Here is a 16,684-nt window from a genome sequence, read left to right as displayed (position 1 = left end):
CAATTCCTGAGAACCTCGTTTTTTTATATATATAATCTTGAGATTATTCTCTTACACTTAAAAACCGTCAAATAATAACAATAATAATAATAATGAATAAATCTTAAGTATGTGAATATATTTCAGCACAGTTACGTGATAAATAAACAGCAAAGGTTTCTTTGCAAATGACACGAGACTGTTCGAAGAACAACCCTGTGTGATTGCACGACAATTATTATTGTCATTATTATTATTTAAATGAACCGTTCGGCACCGGCCGGGTTTGTGATTAAAAATATGTTTTTCCCTCTGTGTGTGTGTGTGTGGGTCGGAGGGTGGGGGTGGGCAGTAAACCGTGTCTTTAGGTCTCCCCCCACTCCTTTTAAAGAAAGCTACTCATATGTTATGTCCCATTGAGGATCACAGAGAGAAGGGGGAGAGGGAGAAGAAGTGAGGCACTGGGAGTGTTGTGTGAAAAAGAGTGCAGGCCAACGAGGGAAACAAAAGAGGCTGCGGCTGCATTGACTGAGCTGGTGGTGTGGTCGTCTTCCGAAGCCACAAGGAAAACCACATTAACCCTCCTCCTACTCCTTCGCCCGTCAGAGAGGGAAACCGACTGCGACATTGTGATAGCTGGGAGTGCGAAGTTGAAGTCTCGCAAGAGAGAGAGAAGGAGAGAGAGAGAGAGAGAGAGAGAGAAGGAAAGAGAGGGAGCGCTCCCCTGTGCCGGGTGTTCCTCCTCTCCGCGTCCTCACTAAGCGTCGAGTGCGCTGCGGTGTGGGACTGGAGATATAACCCCAGAACAAAGGAGTCTTGAAGCGAGGAATGAGCGAGCCGAGACTAGCCTTGCCAGTGCCGTTGAAACCAGGCCAAATGCCTCTCTGAGACCAACAATAGCACCTCGGCTGCTCGCAGTTCCTCACGAAGCTTTCCGCCTCAAAAGGGGGAGAAAGAAGACGAAGAGAAATAGGAGAAAGCTTACACGGAGACGCACAAGTCGGCGGCGACTATGTTTCCTCAAAACCGACCATCGGTAAGTAGGCTACATTGTAACAGGGCACTCGCGTTTCATTGTGTTATTGTCTCCAAACCTTTAAACTCACTAAAGGGGATGCGATGTAGGCTTTGCGCCTCAATAAGAAAGTGTGAGTTTGTCTTTCGCTTTGTAGAAAATGTGTTTCCGGGGGATTCATGTGTGGAATTCATGATGGAACCATCATATCTTATTAGTCTTCTTATTCACGCTCGGTTGTAATCGTTGTCTCAACAAGGTCAGACACAATCAGTCTTTTTATTGAGGCAGAGCGCTAAACTTTGCTGAGTGTCTTTGTGTGTGTGTGTGAGAGTGTGAGAGACTCTCATGTCCTTGGTGGCCACCATCACCACCACTGGGCTACAAACATGGAGCCCCCTTTCCACGTCCATTCTGTTGAGAATGAGTTGACCCAGATGATGATAATGTGTGTGTGTGTGTGTGTGTGTGTGTGTGTCCCTTCCTCATGGGCTGCTGTGAGGAGGGGAAGTGAGTCAGCTTGCCTTGTTGACACCATCACTCAATGGTCTGCCCTTCTCAAGTGCCACTCGTTGTTTTCACAAAAAAAGAGGAAAAAAAATCTGCTTCTGCTTCTTTTATTTGTTTCTGTTGTATCATACAAAAGTGTGTCATGCTCTGATTACACAGACTGGAAAAACACACCAAAATCTGGACCTAACTATATTTTTCTTTCGCAAAATGCCCAGTAATGAGTTTGTAAAAATGAAAAGCAATGTTGTTTTGCTCTGTATTATATTGAGGTAGATTTCTGTGAGGTTAGGACCAAATTCCACACTGCATGGCTTTAATTTGTTTAAGCTGCGTTGGGTGGAGAGCTTTTGAGCAGACAGAAATACATAAACACTGGTCCTACAGCTGTGACGAGTATCAATTAAGACCTGCTCATTTGCTTAACCCTCTTCTACATGCCTCAGTCATGCCACCCTGAACCCTGCCCCCCTACTGTGTTTTCATATTCATTTCCCATGCATTAAAAGCAGATTGCACACCCTGTGAAGCATGAATGGGTGTGTGTGTGTGTAGTCCACATAAATTAATTCCTCTCACAAATCCATTCAGTTCCAAATGGTGATGGTGCTTGTTTTTGCGTGATGCTTCGCTTCCACTACCACGACACAACGCAACTTCTCTTCCGACCGTCACGACCTTTGAGTGACAAAGGGATCTTGGGAGTCCTCTTTGGCCAAATATACAGCACATGCACAAACATCACACACACTAGCAGCAGCAGCTGTGTATGGAGTATAACTGACTGCAGGAAGGCAGGGTAGGAGGCAGAGCGTGGGTCTGTGGTTTGCACTGTAAACCCAATCCCTCTCATCCAGCCTCTCCTCACTGTGTTCCTGTGAGAGCTCCAAACCACATCTTAATGTATGGGCAGGCATCCCAGGGTGAGAGGAGCAGACTGTGGCGGGTCTGGGTGGAATGTTTAGGCCCGCAGCTCTGTTTCTTTTCAAGCCCGCGCACATCTCAGCAGTACCACGTGAGGCAACCCTTCGAAAGTACCCAGGGATCAGTAGCTGTTGTTTGCACCTCAGAGTAAAGAGCCACTCAACATGGCAAACTGTTTAATCTATGAAACTCTACGCTGGCAGTAACCTGTCATCACTGGACACTGTGACACATAAATGACATTTAAAAATGGCCCATATATTTCAGCATATCGAGGCATCTTCTATCAGATGATGCATTATCATTCGTGTTGCAGTCGCACTCTTGCTACATTCAAATGTATTTGCAGGTTACGAACAAGAGACATTGTTGATTCCTCATGTAAAATAGGAAAGTTGTAATCACCTGTTTCAAATATTTCTGTACTTGAAATTATCTTTTATATCGAGTCTTTCTCTGGTGGTAAAAATACAAAATGTATGTGTTCCTAATCACACTAAATCCCATAAGCCGAACCGCTCCGTGTCAGAGCCCAAAAACGGAATTAGGGCACAGGTATAATGGTGCTAGAAAATGGCATTAAAAAGTTTCTGGAAAATGCTTGAGGTCCTTGTATGTGCCCAGATCAATGTCAACACATTTGAACCGCTTGAAATGACACAAAGGTTAGGACGTACATTACTGACAGTTGGATATACCTCACAAGTGTGTGTAAAGTGTCCCACTTTCCATGTCAGCCCTGGTCTGTTGAAGATGATTGAAACATAATTAATTGCTCATAGAAACCTCTCGGTCATAATAAGAAATAGGTAATCATATTTCCAAAAGCCCTCCACCAACCATTTTCATCTCAACAAAGCTCTTGATTGGGGGAGGGATTTTTTTAAGTGGACATTATATTAGGGCTGATCAGTTTGGCCAGTCTGTTCAGACACTCTGGGGAAAATTATGGACACAACACGCTCATCAATGTAGTGCTACGATGCAGGCTTTGGTCAGAGAAAGAAGCCCTCTTCGAGACCATATACGTATGGATGAATCCAACTCCCTCGTGTTTTGGGTTTTTCTGTTTGTTATGAATGGTGACACTAGAAGGGAACTCGCATGTACACATCTCTGGGCCTGGTTTTTAGTGTTGGAGGATTCTACCAGAACTGTTTACTGGTGGACTTTTTAGTTCTGTTATATCCCCTAAAACTGGTTATCTACCCACCTTTTGTGTCTGTCATGAGCAATGTATTTTAGGGCTGTAACATTTTATTTGAAATTCTATGTTAATTTAAACATGGGCTGTAAAGTTCATGTTTGAACTGAAATGACGTTTTTGAAATTCATATCATAGACCATTTGAAGTAGTACCCCTTAGGTTCCGGTAGAGGGTGCACCTAAAGTTTAATACAGCAGCCGCAGATACTAGGGTTGTCACTTTTTCTGAAAAATCATGTTCAAGTGAAATTGTAATGGCCCATAGTTTTTTCGTAACACTCCGTATAGTTGGATGGAATAAGATAACACAAATAGGGTTAGAAATTATGTCTGACCTTAAGCATTGATCACTCTGTAATGTCAAGGAACAGGTTCCCTGTTGGGCCAAGAAAACCAATCCACAACAACAGTGGTTAGATAATGACCTGCTCCTTACATTATCACCATTAAGGGCACAGTTACAGAGAGTAAAGGAAATTAAACAAAAAGAAAAACTCGACAATAACCAACAAATACACCTATAGGTGGATGATACACTGGATGAATAGTCAGTATACAAGGTGAAGTGGAATTAATCAGGTCTCATCTCCCAGCACTGTGAATGGGTTATTTTATATCTACCACCAAGAGCAGTTTGCAGTCTGGTTGACTGTTAAATTTATATTAAACGTTAAATTTGTCACATCAGAAATTGGCTACAACAGGGCAGTTCTATGTTGTAACACTGAACTGATGTAACATTATTACATTTGAGTTAAAAGCTGTCGAAGCGTCCTCTTGTTGTCTGTGACATTGTGAATTGTTCCGATTATCTCATGCTTACAAGTTTGACTTGATAACCATAGTTTGTTTTTGTGTTTTTTCCCCAGTGTTCATTTGTGTTTCAATAACAGTGGTCAGGTGGGTTTGAAACACAAACTGCAGTTTGCTATATTATCTAACTAAACACAAATCGGACTCCTTAGCAGACTGTTGTAAATGCTGATTCTGTTGTCAACATACGTTCTGGTTCTACTTGGCTTAAACTCACGAGTTATCTGTAAGCTCACACAGGCAGTGGAATACTTAAAACGTCCTGTTTGGATGGGTTCACCTTGCTTTTCTTTTTATTATTGAAATAGTTTGTGTCAGACCCAACTTGAATGGCTTTAGAGTGTTGTCCAGTTGTCCTTTGTCAACACTTTTAAGTACCATGAACTGGATAACAGAGGGTATCTTCAGATAATTTAATGAAATCATTCCAAATCCCACATTAATCCCACACTAGATGAAACAGTTTTATCTCATGTATGTAGTTATTTATGCTGCCACAGTGCATGTTTTTACCCTTCTGTTCAAGTGCAAGCAGTACTTGGTGTTCTTGCATCATAGCAAGTAGATCTGCTGTCACCATAGCAATGCCAGAACAATAGCCGTAAACATTGCGTAAACACTAGGGATGCTCGATATTGGACATCTGATATGCCGATATGTTGCGAGTGCTTGGGCGGATAAGTATATCAAAATATATATATGTTTTCCCCTGCACCCTTCTTCAGGGTTACAATGAACATAATATTTAGCTAAATCATGTAGATATACATTTTATTATTGTGCAAACTAAATAAAGATAAAAAGGTAGCAGCTCATTCAGCCTACGGTCTTTGTCATCAGTCACATCACCTTTACCAATATCTGATCATTTTAAAGCCAATATCGATATCGTGCATTCCAAGTAAGCACTTATATGTATACTGGACATAATATGCCCTGCAAAGTATTGAAAAAAAACGTTTTGGTCATTCGTCTTACACCATTTTGGAAATAATTAAATCAGAACTTAAATGTTTATTGTAATATATAGTTTATTGTAATTGCTTGCATCTTTATCAAGTTGGAGGACATGCGAGACATGTACAAGGGCAGCTAAGAGACATGCTGTCTTGTATTGACTGAGATGGGCCCTTCTCTTTATCCTTAAAGCAAGCATAAAGCAAGCTTCCACTCCCTGAATCCTAGCATGCTTCTAGCTCTTTATCACCACTGTTTTGCACTGGGGGAGAGTGTCTATCGATCAGAGGCTTGCCTGCTATGCTTCTGGAGGGAGGGAGCGAGAGAGCGAGTGTTAGAGAGGGGAAAATGAAGGAAAAGAGGCTGACGGGATTTCAGGTTTACACAAGCTGTTGTGAAAGGTGTGTCTCAGTGGAAGGAACAAATGAGCTGAGGGGGTTACCTAATAAAAGAAGGCACCTCCAGCAATTAAGCCAGCTGACAGGCAAACTGTGGCGCCTCGCTAATGTGGGCTGACAGCAGGGAAATTTGAATAACGGGGCATGCGGGAGGAAGGGAAAAGGAATGAGGAGATGGGGGTGGTGGTGCTAATGATGAAACAGGTGCATGGCAGCCCCTCCTAAGTGCAGAAATCACTGAGAGATTATGAGCATGTTTCTTTAGCATGGAGCCAAACAGGCAGCTAATTTAAAGGGGGTTCTCCACTAACGATGCAAAATGGCTCAATGTTGACAATATGGTTGAATGATTCAATATAAGCCCTAAATTAAAATTCAATGTAACGACTTTTAAAAAAAAACCAAAAATAAACTCTTTGAAGATTGTGTGTCACTGTTTCATGGCCTGCTTCTTGGCATGTGCTGGATGCACAATGATACACACATTCAGACATTTTACTGTGTTGGAACTACTGTCATGTGTCCTTGGTGGTATTCAAATGAAAGGGCGAGAGAGCGCGTGGTGGGTGTTTACGCTGATGATTGACTCAGTGGGTAAGCAGTGTAATTAGTGGCCTGACTAATGGGCTAAGCTACAGTGTATGAAGGAGGCAGTGGCGTCTTCATAGCTGAAGTAGACTGAGAGATCGAGTTCGGATGAAACGAAAAGAGAAATCTCCGAATTTGACAGGATATTTTTAGCCACAGCAGTGGCATGGCTCTAAGTATGACAATGAATGTGCATCTGCTGACAGATCGGTTCATCCGCCACATTGGTCCAGACTGAAATATCGCTGCAATTTCCAGGAGGATTTAGATAACTTTGTTTAGATATATATTTTTTTAAACTAGGGATTCCCACAACATTTGATATATAGACATTTATGCACTCAGTCCTACTGAACCTGTTTTCATTTTATGGAGCGCCAACACAAGGCCTACATTTTTAGTATCTTGACCAATATGTTAACATTGACATTAGAGCTGCAAGTAACAATTATTTTTTAGAATTGATTAATCTGTCGATAATTTTCTCCATAAAATTTGGTCCATAAAATGTTAAAATCTTGACCACTGTCTGTCAAACCTGGAAATGATGAGGTTCTCAAATGTCTTTTGTCTATAAACCAAAATGATTCACTTTTAATGATTTCTTTGTCATACGGAGCAAAGAAACAAAGAAAATATTCACATTTAAGAAGCTGAAACAATCAAAAATCCTGTTTTAATCATGAAAGACCCTTCAAACCGATTAATCAATTATCTAAATAGTCAACAATTCATTTAGTAATCAATTAATAATCAAACATTAATCAATTAATTGTTTCAGCTCTAGTTGTCATGTTTCATGGCGTAAACTTCTTTTGCCACAAAATGTAACCACCACAAAAAAATTAAATTCCCTGGCCAAAAGCAGGACATTAATTACTGGATAAAAAGTCAACCAATAGGGGAAGAAGTTAATGTGAATTTGTGTCTATTCTCTGTTCTCTGCAACATTTGGTGGAGTTCACATGTGGGTCCTAAACCAATCCATACCATGTTGAGGCGTAACATAAAGTTCACCTTACGTTCTAGTCATGTTATGATGGAAAAGCGGCGGTGAGAATTCTTTCTCCCCTCATCCCCCTGTAGTCCTAAGAAGAAAACAGAGGAGCATTCGTTTTAGTGAACCTAATAATCTCGGTGTCACACAACCGCATCATAACAGCGATGGCCCCATTTCAGTTCCATTAGCAAACGTTGTATCACTTTGGGTCAGTGTGGGTAACGGTGATTGAGACCCACATTGCGGGTTCCTGTCATTACTGACGTAGGAGCAGTCGAGTGTGAATACAATAAACTGCACATGTGCTACACATGCTTGTAAATAATTATGTGAGTGGCGTTGTGCACACATTTCCTTTGTGTTTCCTAGTGGGCATGTGTAAGTGTGTAGTCTCATTTAGTGTGTGTGTGTGTGTGCGCTCATGCATTTACATATATATTTTTTTATATATATGGTTGTGGGGGTGGAGAGGTGATGTGAGGTTGTGGTAGTTTTGTTGCTATGCCGTGTGCCATTAGACGTAATGCAAATTAAAATCAGAAATGATGTCATTCAGGCATTCAGGGAATGTTGCATGGCTCCTTCACAATAGAATTTGTGCAGCTTTATTGTTCTTTTTGGATACACTTTTTTTTTAATGTGTATACAGTGTCTGTGTGCATTCCATGTAGAACCTGGGAGCTGTTACATTGCATAGCAGAAGCTGGGATTGGTGTGCAGTTGTTTCTCTGGTGCTGTTGGCACCTTTTTAAAGCAGCAATATTGGATTGTTTCCTCTATCCTGTCTCACTGAAGGAATGTGGGATTAGATTTAAATAATTTCTGTCCCATAGATGACTTATTTTCACTCTTGCACTCATCCCATCATCATCAGGTCCTCGTTTAATCATTGCAATTGACTTTTGCCTTCCTGGGCTAGGAGAGAGATTAGTGTGAACGTGTGTCTGTGTAGATCTGATGCAACAGGGTCATACGTGGGGTTTTCAGTGCTGAGTGTGTGTGTGTGTGTGTGAAATTGTTTGACGTCCCTCGTGTTGGCCTTCAGCTTTCTCATCTGGCTTTGTGGAACAGAGCAGAATCGCCATGGTGTTGGTAAAAACATGGCGCGGCTGCTTATTGCCTGTAAACACCTCCCTGCTGATTTATGTAAACAGTTGAGCAATTGGATGATCTCTAATCATATCAGGGAAAAGCTTTCCTTCCTCTTCCTGACCTGCTTTCATGCATTCGTTACTTAATATTACGGCATCTGTCTTTTCTGTTGTGCGAGCCACGGAGGATCTGTATTTGTGTAATGGTGATTTTCAGTCTATGTAAGCTTTTTTCAAGGACAAACGGCACCTATCTTGTTGGCTTTCAAGAGGGAGAAAATAACTGACTATGGGATTATCAGGCTTACACTCATTCCCATTGGTCACCAGGTTGGCTCAATGACCTGACCTCTTACTTAAATGCCTGCTGAATTATATTTGCCTGATCAGGAGTGGGAGCCACAAGGTGGAGCAGTAGCTAGCGTTGTTGCATCACAGCATGTTAAGATCCTGCTTCGACCTGCAGCCTTTCAGTGTGGGTTGTCTCTAGTGACTCTGGCTTCCTCCCACAGTCCAAATTCATGCATAATAAGGTAAATTAACTGTAGGTGTGAGAGTGAATGGTTGCTTATGTGTACATTTTTGCCCTGTGATGGACTGGCGACATGAATGAATAAATGATCAGGATGAGGTGAAACAGGCTCAGGCCTCTGGACACAACGTCCCGAGAGTTAAGAATGACGACCAGCTGCATCATTGCCTCAGACTGGCAAGTGTCGGGAAAAGAAAACGCAAGATCTATTCTGCAGTGGTGTGTTTGGTATATCTTAATTGGTCATGACACAGTCTCTCGCTCCAGATTTATTTGTGTCTAAGTGTCCAAATAAAATAAGGGCTGTATGGAGGAAGGTTCTTTTGAGCCCTTTTTGTGTTTGCCGTTTTATTGTTAGTCACTAGCTTTGCTTGGCATTTTCATGTGTGGCCTCCTTTTTCCGATTTGCTGGAGAAACTATTTTCATCAATCTCTCACCGATGGACGGTTCAACATGCTGAATCAGATGTTGAGTAGACGACGGGGCCCCTTTTCCTCCCAGAGAAAGCCCAAAGGTGCTGCACACTGTCCCTACGGAGGCTATGAATGGTCATCGACTGCCCTATGACTGACCGCCGGGGCCGCGTAGTAGTGCTTGATAATGGATGCGAGGAATGAAAGAGAGGTTGAATGCTGGGGCAAGATACCAGAATCTTTTTTTTGTTTCAAGGCAGCGTCTGTCGAATGAGTTCAGTCTAGACCGGTGTGTAAAGTTCTGTGTGGCTGAAGCGGTAGAGAAAGTGGTCACTTTTTGCCACCCAAAAGATATCCTTTCCTTTTTCATCTGAAAATCTCAAAAATTGTCCAGCTTCCTCTAACGTCATCCATTTCTGTGGAAGGCTCTGCCCCTGTCTGTCACCTGTCCTCTGGCAACATGGCTATGTGAAAATAGAAAATCGCACAAAAATATACAAAAAAGAAATGGGAGGGAAAAGGGTGATTAAAAATGAGATAGGAAAAAAAAAATAGTCCTCCCTTTCTCTCGCCTTCCATCTTCCTGTAAAATGGCCTTGGTGTTCTTTTTTCCCCCTGTGAAGAGTAATTGCTGCGTGTGTGTGTGTGTGTGTGTGTGTGCCTTGTGTGTGTGTGTGTGTGCGCACTTTGTGTAGGAGGGAGGGTGTGTGTGTGTGTGTGTGTTGTTTTTTCTTTTTTTAATAATGGGTTTTTTGTGAGAGAACAGCGTGTGTGTGTGTGTGTGTGTGTGAGCAACACTCACAAAATGTGCTCGTGTATTTTTTTGAGGGTAAGTGTGGGTAATGGGTATGTGCATGCAAAGGAGAGAGTGTGTGTGTGTGAGGCTGTCTGTGCTCTAGGAGGGGGATCTGGCCGACAGATTGAGAGCAGCTTGTTAGAAAGAGGAACAATGAGGCCACAGCCCCCTCTCCTATCATCTTTTTTTGTTTCCTTTCCTTTCTGTAGGCCTTATCCACACGGAAACAGAACTTTCCACGCACAGTCTTTTTCTTTTTCTTTTTTTTTTCATTTTTTCCGTAACCATGGCATTGTTTCAGGAAACTTCATCCACTTAAAAAATACTCAAAATGCTGTACGTGATGCTGTAAACCTGCCCCAGAAATAGACACGGAGGGGTAAATCTTTATTCGAGTAAGTATACATTACAATGTATACAGATACAGAGATGGAATGAACCAAGCCAGGGGGACTAAGGAAGGAAATAAATTTATCATAAAACAAATAGACCCAAACACAAGAAGAGGAAGATGACGAAGATGGTTACAGCGAATAAAAGGGCACGAGGGAGGAAGGACCATGACATAATTGTTTTCCCAAAGTAGCATATTGGTTGTTGGTTTTCCAGAAGTAGCGCTCCCAAAACACCAGTTCCTTGTGGATAAAAAGACGAAACAATAAAAACTCAAGCGGATTCTCCTGAACTCATTATCCTGTGTATGGCCCCAAAGACTCCTTTCCGTTTCCATGTTCCCTTTCTCTCTTTTCTTTTAGTTCTATTCCTTTGTAAAACACCCTGTAATCCTCCCTTTCTTTTCTCTACATTTCTGACTGTCTCATTTCCTCGCCTCACTCATCTTGTTCTTCCATTTAAATATCCATCCATCCATCTCATCTCCTCTGCCTGGCTCTCTTCCCACTCCTTTCCTCAATATTTGCTGTCTTCTTTTCTAATAAAGTTTCACCTGCTGAAAGGCCCTGCTCACTGTCTCATTCTTATATTATTCCTCTACCTACATGTGGACATACCCCCTTCCCAAGGTATACAGTAGAAGGACCATATGTACTGGCAGTCTGTTCTTTTATGCACACTCATGTCTTGGTGCCAGTCTGTGATTAAGCTGTTAATTAAACATCATTACTAAATAATCATTACTAAAACACTGTCTCTAAGCTTGTACTGAGCAGTTGTAGTGAGATTTCCATGGGGCGGGATGTTTTGTCTTGACCAACGTGCGATCAAACATTTTACATGAAAGTGTTAATGATGTATTGGTGTCGCCGTAATGATATTGCACACAAAATAATATGAATTGCGTCATTGATTTCAAACACATTCAAACAGAAAGACTACTTGGAGTTGAGAACAACACAATATATACACACACACTGTATGTATGAAATATATATTGCAGACGGAAGTATTTTACTGTTTGACATCAAAACTCAAGACCACCCCCAAAAAGCAAAACTATTGAATCAATGACTAATAAACCAATAAACTAACACAGCCACGTTGAAACTAGGACGTACCATTCTGCAAGAGTAATTGTGGTGTATTACTGTCACTCATCCTCTCTGTCGTACCTGACAACTGTCAAGCCTGTGAACTGGCTCTCCCAGGCCCAGTCGGCTTCTCCTCTCTTATTTTGACAGAGAGCCAAACAGACAGACACACGGCCCCCACCACCCGCCTATTCCAGCTCTCAGCCCCCTTTTGTCTGCCTGTCCTACAGCATTACCCCTGTGGTTGTAGTATCCTAATTGCTCTGGATCCTGCTGAGGAAGGTGACTAAGCGCAGGGGTTGGCAGGGGTCTTCAGCCATGATGGGTCCCCCTTTTCCCCCAAATTTTTCCCTCCCACTGCTCTGTTTCTTTTTATTTCTTTCAGCTACTCAGGCTTGCAATAAAACACTGCTCATTTGGCTAAGAAGCTCTTGTAACCCCCTCCCTATATCTACGTTGGGGAGCCATTCATGTCTCCCTCTGCCAGCAAAGACAATGTCTCCAATAGACGTCTCCTCACAATAGTTTCATGTGCGCAAGCTTGTTCAAATATGGTGGACAGGTGGATACTTGGCTCCCTAGTTTGAGGAAAATGCTTGAGGAGAGCTTTTCATTTAACAGGTTAAATTTGTGTGGCCACACAGAAAATCACAACACAATCACAGCTTTTGTGGTAGATGTTTTGTTGTTGGTCTATGTTCTATACCAATAAGTAATTTGTATCCTATCCAAAGCAGTTTACAGTTTTAAAAATAAATATTGAACAGAAACTTGACTTTTAAAAAAAATGACCTCCCAAATCAAATTGATGTGTTATTGATTTTGGCAATTATCCAAAAGGTAGGGATATGTTTTTGTAGTCGCATGTCTAATCTTACTATCTGTTCTATTGACAGGCACCTTTGCAGCCACCACCTGGGTCCTCTGCATCAGTGGTGGCAGCTGCAGCGGCGGCAGCAGCAGCAGCATCGGGGACACCCCAATCCCTGAAATTAACCTACCCAGAAACTTTGGATCGCATTAAGGAGGAGTTTCAGTTCCTTCAGACCCAGTACCACAGGTGAGTGTGTGGTGATCCTTTATTGCTGTAGTCCTGCTACTGCTATATCTGTACTACTACATTTTTACTTGTGTTTTTAAACTAGAGCAATCGGTGTCTGGACAAGTATTTCAGCTCCATATCAGAAGTAATCTGTTTCCATATTGACCACTGACCAACAAAGTAGAACAAAACAAAAAATAAACTACTAATGGGGAACAAATATTTGTGAAAAGTGGTCGCAGGGATTTGTTTTAGTCAATGTTAACATGAAAGTAAGTGTTGACATTTAAACAGTACCTTTTACTTGGTCGGTGGTACTATTCCTAATTGAAACGCAAACAGTACCGTACTGTATCGAATTGAACCATTCCACTCGTTCTCTGGACCACTATAGGCGTGTATATTTACGTGCTGTTTAATCCCCACAGGAAATATTACTACTTTATAAAGGAGGCTGCTCTTTTTGCATGGCTTTATGGTGTGCTTGATGTGCAGGAATGTGCTCAGAATGTCTTTGAATGTGGGATTTGGGCTGCCTGCGCAGTCCCAGTTTTCGATTTCTCTTCTTTCTTTCCCTCTGTCTCTCTGCTCCCTTGGCACACCTTCACAGGGTACCCACCCCCTCACGCTTCTCTCTTTCAGCTTTGATTCAGCTGGCCAAACTCTCCCCTCCTTCCATTCTGTCCCAATTTAAACGTCTTATGTATTTCTAGTTATTTTTTTCTACAGGTTTGTTAAAAATTCCATTGAGCCACAGGTTGATATTGCAATCATTTGGTTACATTTATATCATGTTTTGGCCACTGATTATCCACTGATATTATTGATGTTGATCATGTCCCCTGGTGTGATGATTGTTGTCCAGTCTTACCACATGAATCAGAGCAGGTCCTACACATACACACATAATGACACTGACATTCTCATCTGGATGTAATTTGGATTTTGCCCCACGGTGGATCAAAGTAAAAAAAAAATGAAGTGCTCAGCAAATAGCACTGCAACCCAAGTTTCTAAAAATGTTTGCAGTGCCCATGTGAACCAAACTCCTCTTCAGCAGCACCTAGGCAAATGAAGCCATTCATAAACATAAGTCATCCGTGGATCTGCAGGTTGAGACTGGGTGATCAGCTCCTCTGGCAGCTGCTCAACGGTACACCTCGAATTACACAACACCTGGAGCGTCCCTCTCTTGCCAACCATTGGTACTAAGACCGAGGGAGCAGGATAAACAATAAATTTAAGATGAGATTAAGAACATGATTTGGAGCAAGAGCAAGCGCTTGTGATTCCACCTTGCAGCTTCGATACGGCATTGTTCTGTTTAAGCAGAAGCTCGTGTCAGGTTTCCATGCGAGATTGTCTAAGCTGCCTGCGGGCTTTTCCAGCAGTCCGCAGACTGGTTTGAACACAAAAACTCTGCAGATTAAAACAACCACTGAAAATTAACACCAAAACCATAACAATAGCAGACATCATTTAAACATATTTGGGTTATCTGATTCCTCAAATCTCCTGAATGTATGGTTAATCTGGTAGATGAGTCCCTGAAAATGTGTCTCACTCATAGATGAAATGACAGTTTGAAATGACGCCTTATCCACACAGAACCAAAATGTTCCCTTTTACGGTGCATTTCTATTTCATTCTTAAAAAGTTTTCCATCAGAGACGGAATGAACCAAGCCAGGGGGACTAAGAAAAGAACTTAAAAGTTAACTTAAAAGTGAATATACCAAATAAACTCCTAACACAAGAGAAAGCCGACGCAAGAAAGAGGTGCAGCTGTGACATTATTGTTTTCCCAAAGTTGCGTATTGGTTGTATACACAAAAACGCAAGGGTGGCGTATTTGAGACGTTTTTTTCACTCTGGGACTGGTTTTCCAAAAATAGCTTTTTAGGGCTTCCAGAACACCGGTTCCTTGTGGATAAGAAACTGATGTGATACAAAATGTTTGCAGATTCTCCTGAACTCATTCTCGTATGTACGGGTCATAAGAGGCAACAATCATCTGCCACAGAATGTTGCACGCCCATGCATGAAATACATAATGATATTGAAATTTAGGTTTTACAGTGGCCCAGCGAAGAAAACGGGTACATTATTAGCCAGACACCGTTAGAGTAAGCTGTAGCGTACTCTGGCTGTCACGCCGGCAGTTGTAGCCGTTACTGCAAAAGCATTTCTTGCACCGATGCAATTAATGCATCAGTTCCATGAAGGTGATAATATTTATTTGCCAAAACGGTAAAATGCCAAACTTTGTGCAGTTTGGAGTTTGATGTACTATTCTTGAGTTGTGATACTCTGTTGCTGACGTGCAATTCTACTGTCTCTTCCACCTTACTGTATATACTGGGCATACTAAATATTGGTGTAATGTATGTTGCAGTATTTGACACTTCTGATTAATGTAATCCCCAGTCCTTGTGTGCTGATGTCCTTTTTTAAATGTAGTTCAAATTGTTGCAGTGATGTAAAACCACATCAGTGCAATTGAAATTGCTCTGTGTGTGTGTGTGTGTGTGTATACATTGATTTATTTTTTCATTAATTCACTGAGCATTAACTGAAGTTTTCTCCCATTTCTGTATCTTGCAGTCACCACTGAGCCCGGTCATGAAGTCGTGTATGTCAGTCTGCCTTAGTTGTAACATACTGTACGCTCCGTTCTACTCACAAAACAACCTTTTATGTAGTAAAAACCAAGTCTTTCACATTGCAATAAGCACAATAAAAGTACTGCACTCGTTTTCATAGGGGTGTACATTTCAGAAGCTGTTTGCTCGACAATGTTTTGCTTAAAAGTCCTTTTGGCAGAAGTTTCAGAAAGTATTTAGTCCAACAGCAGACGTGTCAGCCCAGAGATTCACGTCTGATTGCAGGCTACAAGTAACGGGACCCTTTCAGCACATTATTCTTCTAACTGCAGGGGGAAAATACCTACCTCACTACCTCAACTTCCCAGCATCTAGGTAACCAACCTCTGGGGAGTTACCTTAACACACCCGATCCCATTCTTAATACACTCCCAATCTGCTGCATATGCTTAACACACATTTGCACACGTACTACACAAATAGATGTCTAGAAATAGCAGGGCTTAATTGTGTATTTTGGCTGCCGAGAAGCTGGCTGGATTCTGATAGATGTTGGATTAGATGGCAGAAAAGAGACGGAGGGAAGGGATTAGTGCTGATGAGCTGCGACTGTGTGTGTGGGCGTGAAGATGGACGGGTGGGTGGCAGGGTGTGTTGCTAAATTTGTGTGCCACTTGTTTGGTTTGCTCCTGTGTGTGGATGGGGCTGGTGGCGGTGGCATTGAAGGGATGAGAAAGATTACTGAGCTAAAGATAGAGAAGGGTAAATTAATTAAAGGGTCATTGGGGGGTCAGTGGCGCTGGATTTGTGTGTTTGGTGCGTGCATGTGTTTTAAGTGCGTTAACACTCTAAACAGGTTGTAATCAGCAGACAGAGGAGAGACGAGAGACGAGAGGAGCTGCTGACACAGAGCACTCTCAGAGTTCCTGTAATTTTCTTTCTTTACACACTCGGGTTTGTGTAGTTATTCCTCTTAGGACACTGCATTGACATCCACTCATTTGGACAGCCTAAACAAAGCATTATCCCCTACCTTAAATATAACCAGTTACCTAAACAATGTTGTGCCACAGTAGGGTCCTAAAGAGGTAACCGAACTACACACACATTCAGCATAGACATGCGTTTGCTTCCTAGTTATACAGGAACCATAACAGCACACGACTAACCCTTACCAAACCATAACACATCCAGTCCGTTGCCCTAGTTGGAAAAGTCAGAGTGTTTTTGTGTGCAGATATTCTTCTGCCATGCCATATCTCGTCACTTTAGAGTCCCTTTACTCATTTTACCCAAAACACTAGACGGTGGTGTTAATTTAGTACATTTA

The 16,684-nt window shown here is 41.9% G+C and overlaps 1 protein-coding gene across 6 annotated transcripts in view; it reads left to right on the top strand.

Moving 5' to 3' along the window:
* Nucleotides 1-395: 395 nt before the first annotated feature.
* The window catches only part of tle2a (TLE family member 2, transcriptional corepressor a), a 36,379-nt gene continuing 20,090 nt past the window's right edge, over nucleotides 396-16,684 (top strand). For all 6 annotated transcript variants that reach the window (XM_044044766.1, XM_044044765.1, XM_044044764.1 and 3 more), the window contains exons 1-2: nucleotides 396-1,015; nucleotides 12,607-12,770. In XM_044044766.1, coding sequence (XP_043900701.1) covers nucleotides 992-1,015; nucleotides 12,607-12,770 — 188 coding nt within the window. In that variant the 5' untranslated portion in view covers nucleotides 396-991. The remainder of the gene's footprint in view (nucleotides 1,016-12,606; nucleotides 12,771-16,684) is intronic.

This window comes from Solea senegalensis, linkage group LG14 (genome assembly GCF_019176455.1).
Source record: "Solea senegalensis isolate Sse05_10M linkage group LG14, IFAPA_SoseM_1, whole genome shotgun sequence".
Taxonomy (NCBI): Eukaryota; Metazoa; Chordata; class Actinopteri; order Pleuronectiformes; family Soleidae; genus Solea; species Solea senegalensis.
The sequence above is the reverse complement of the archived record's forward strand: the minus strand, read 5'-3'. Positions and strand labels throughout refer to the sequence as shown.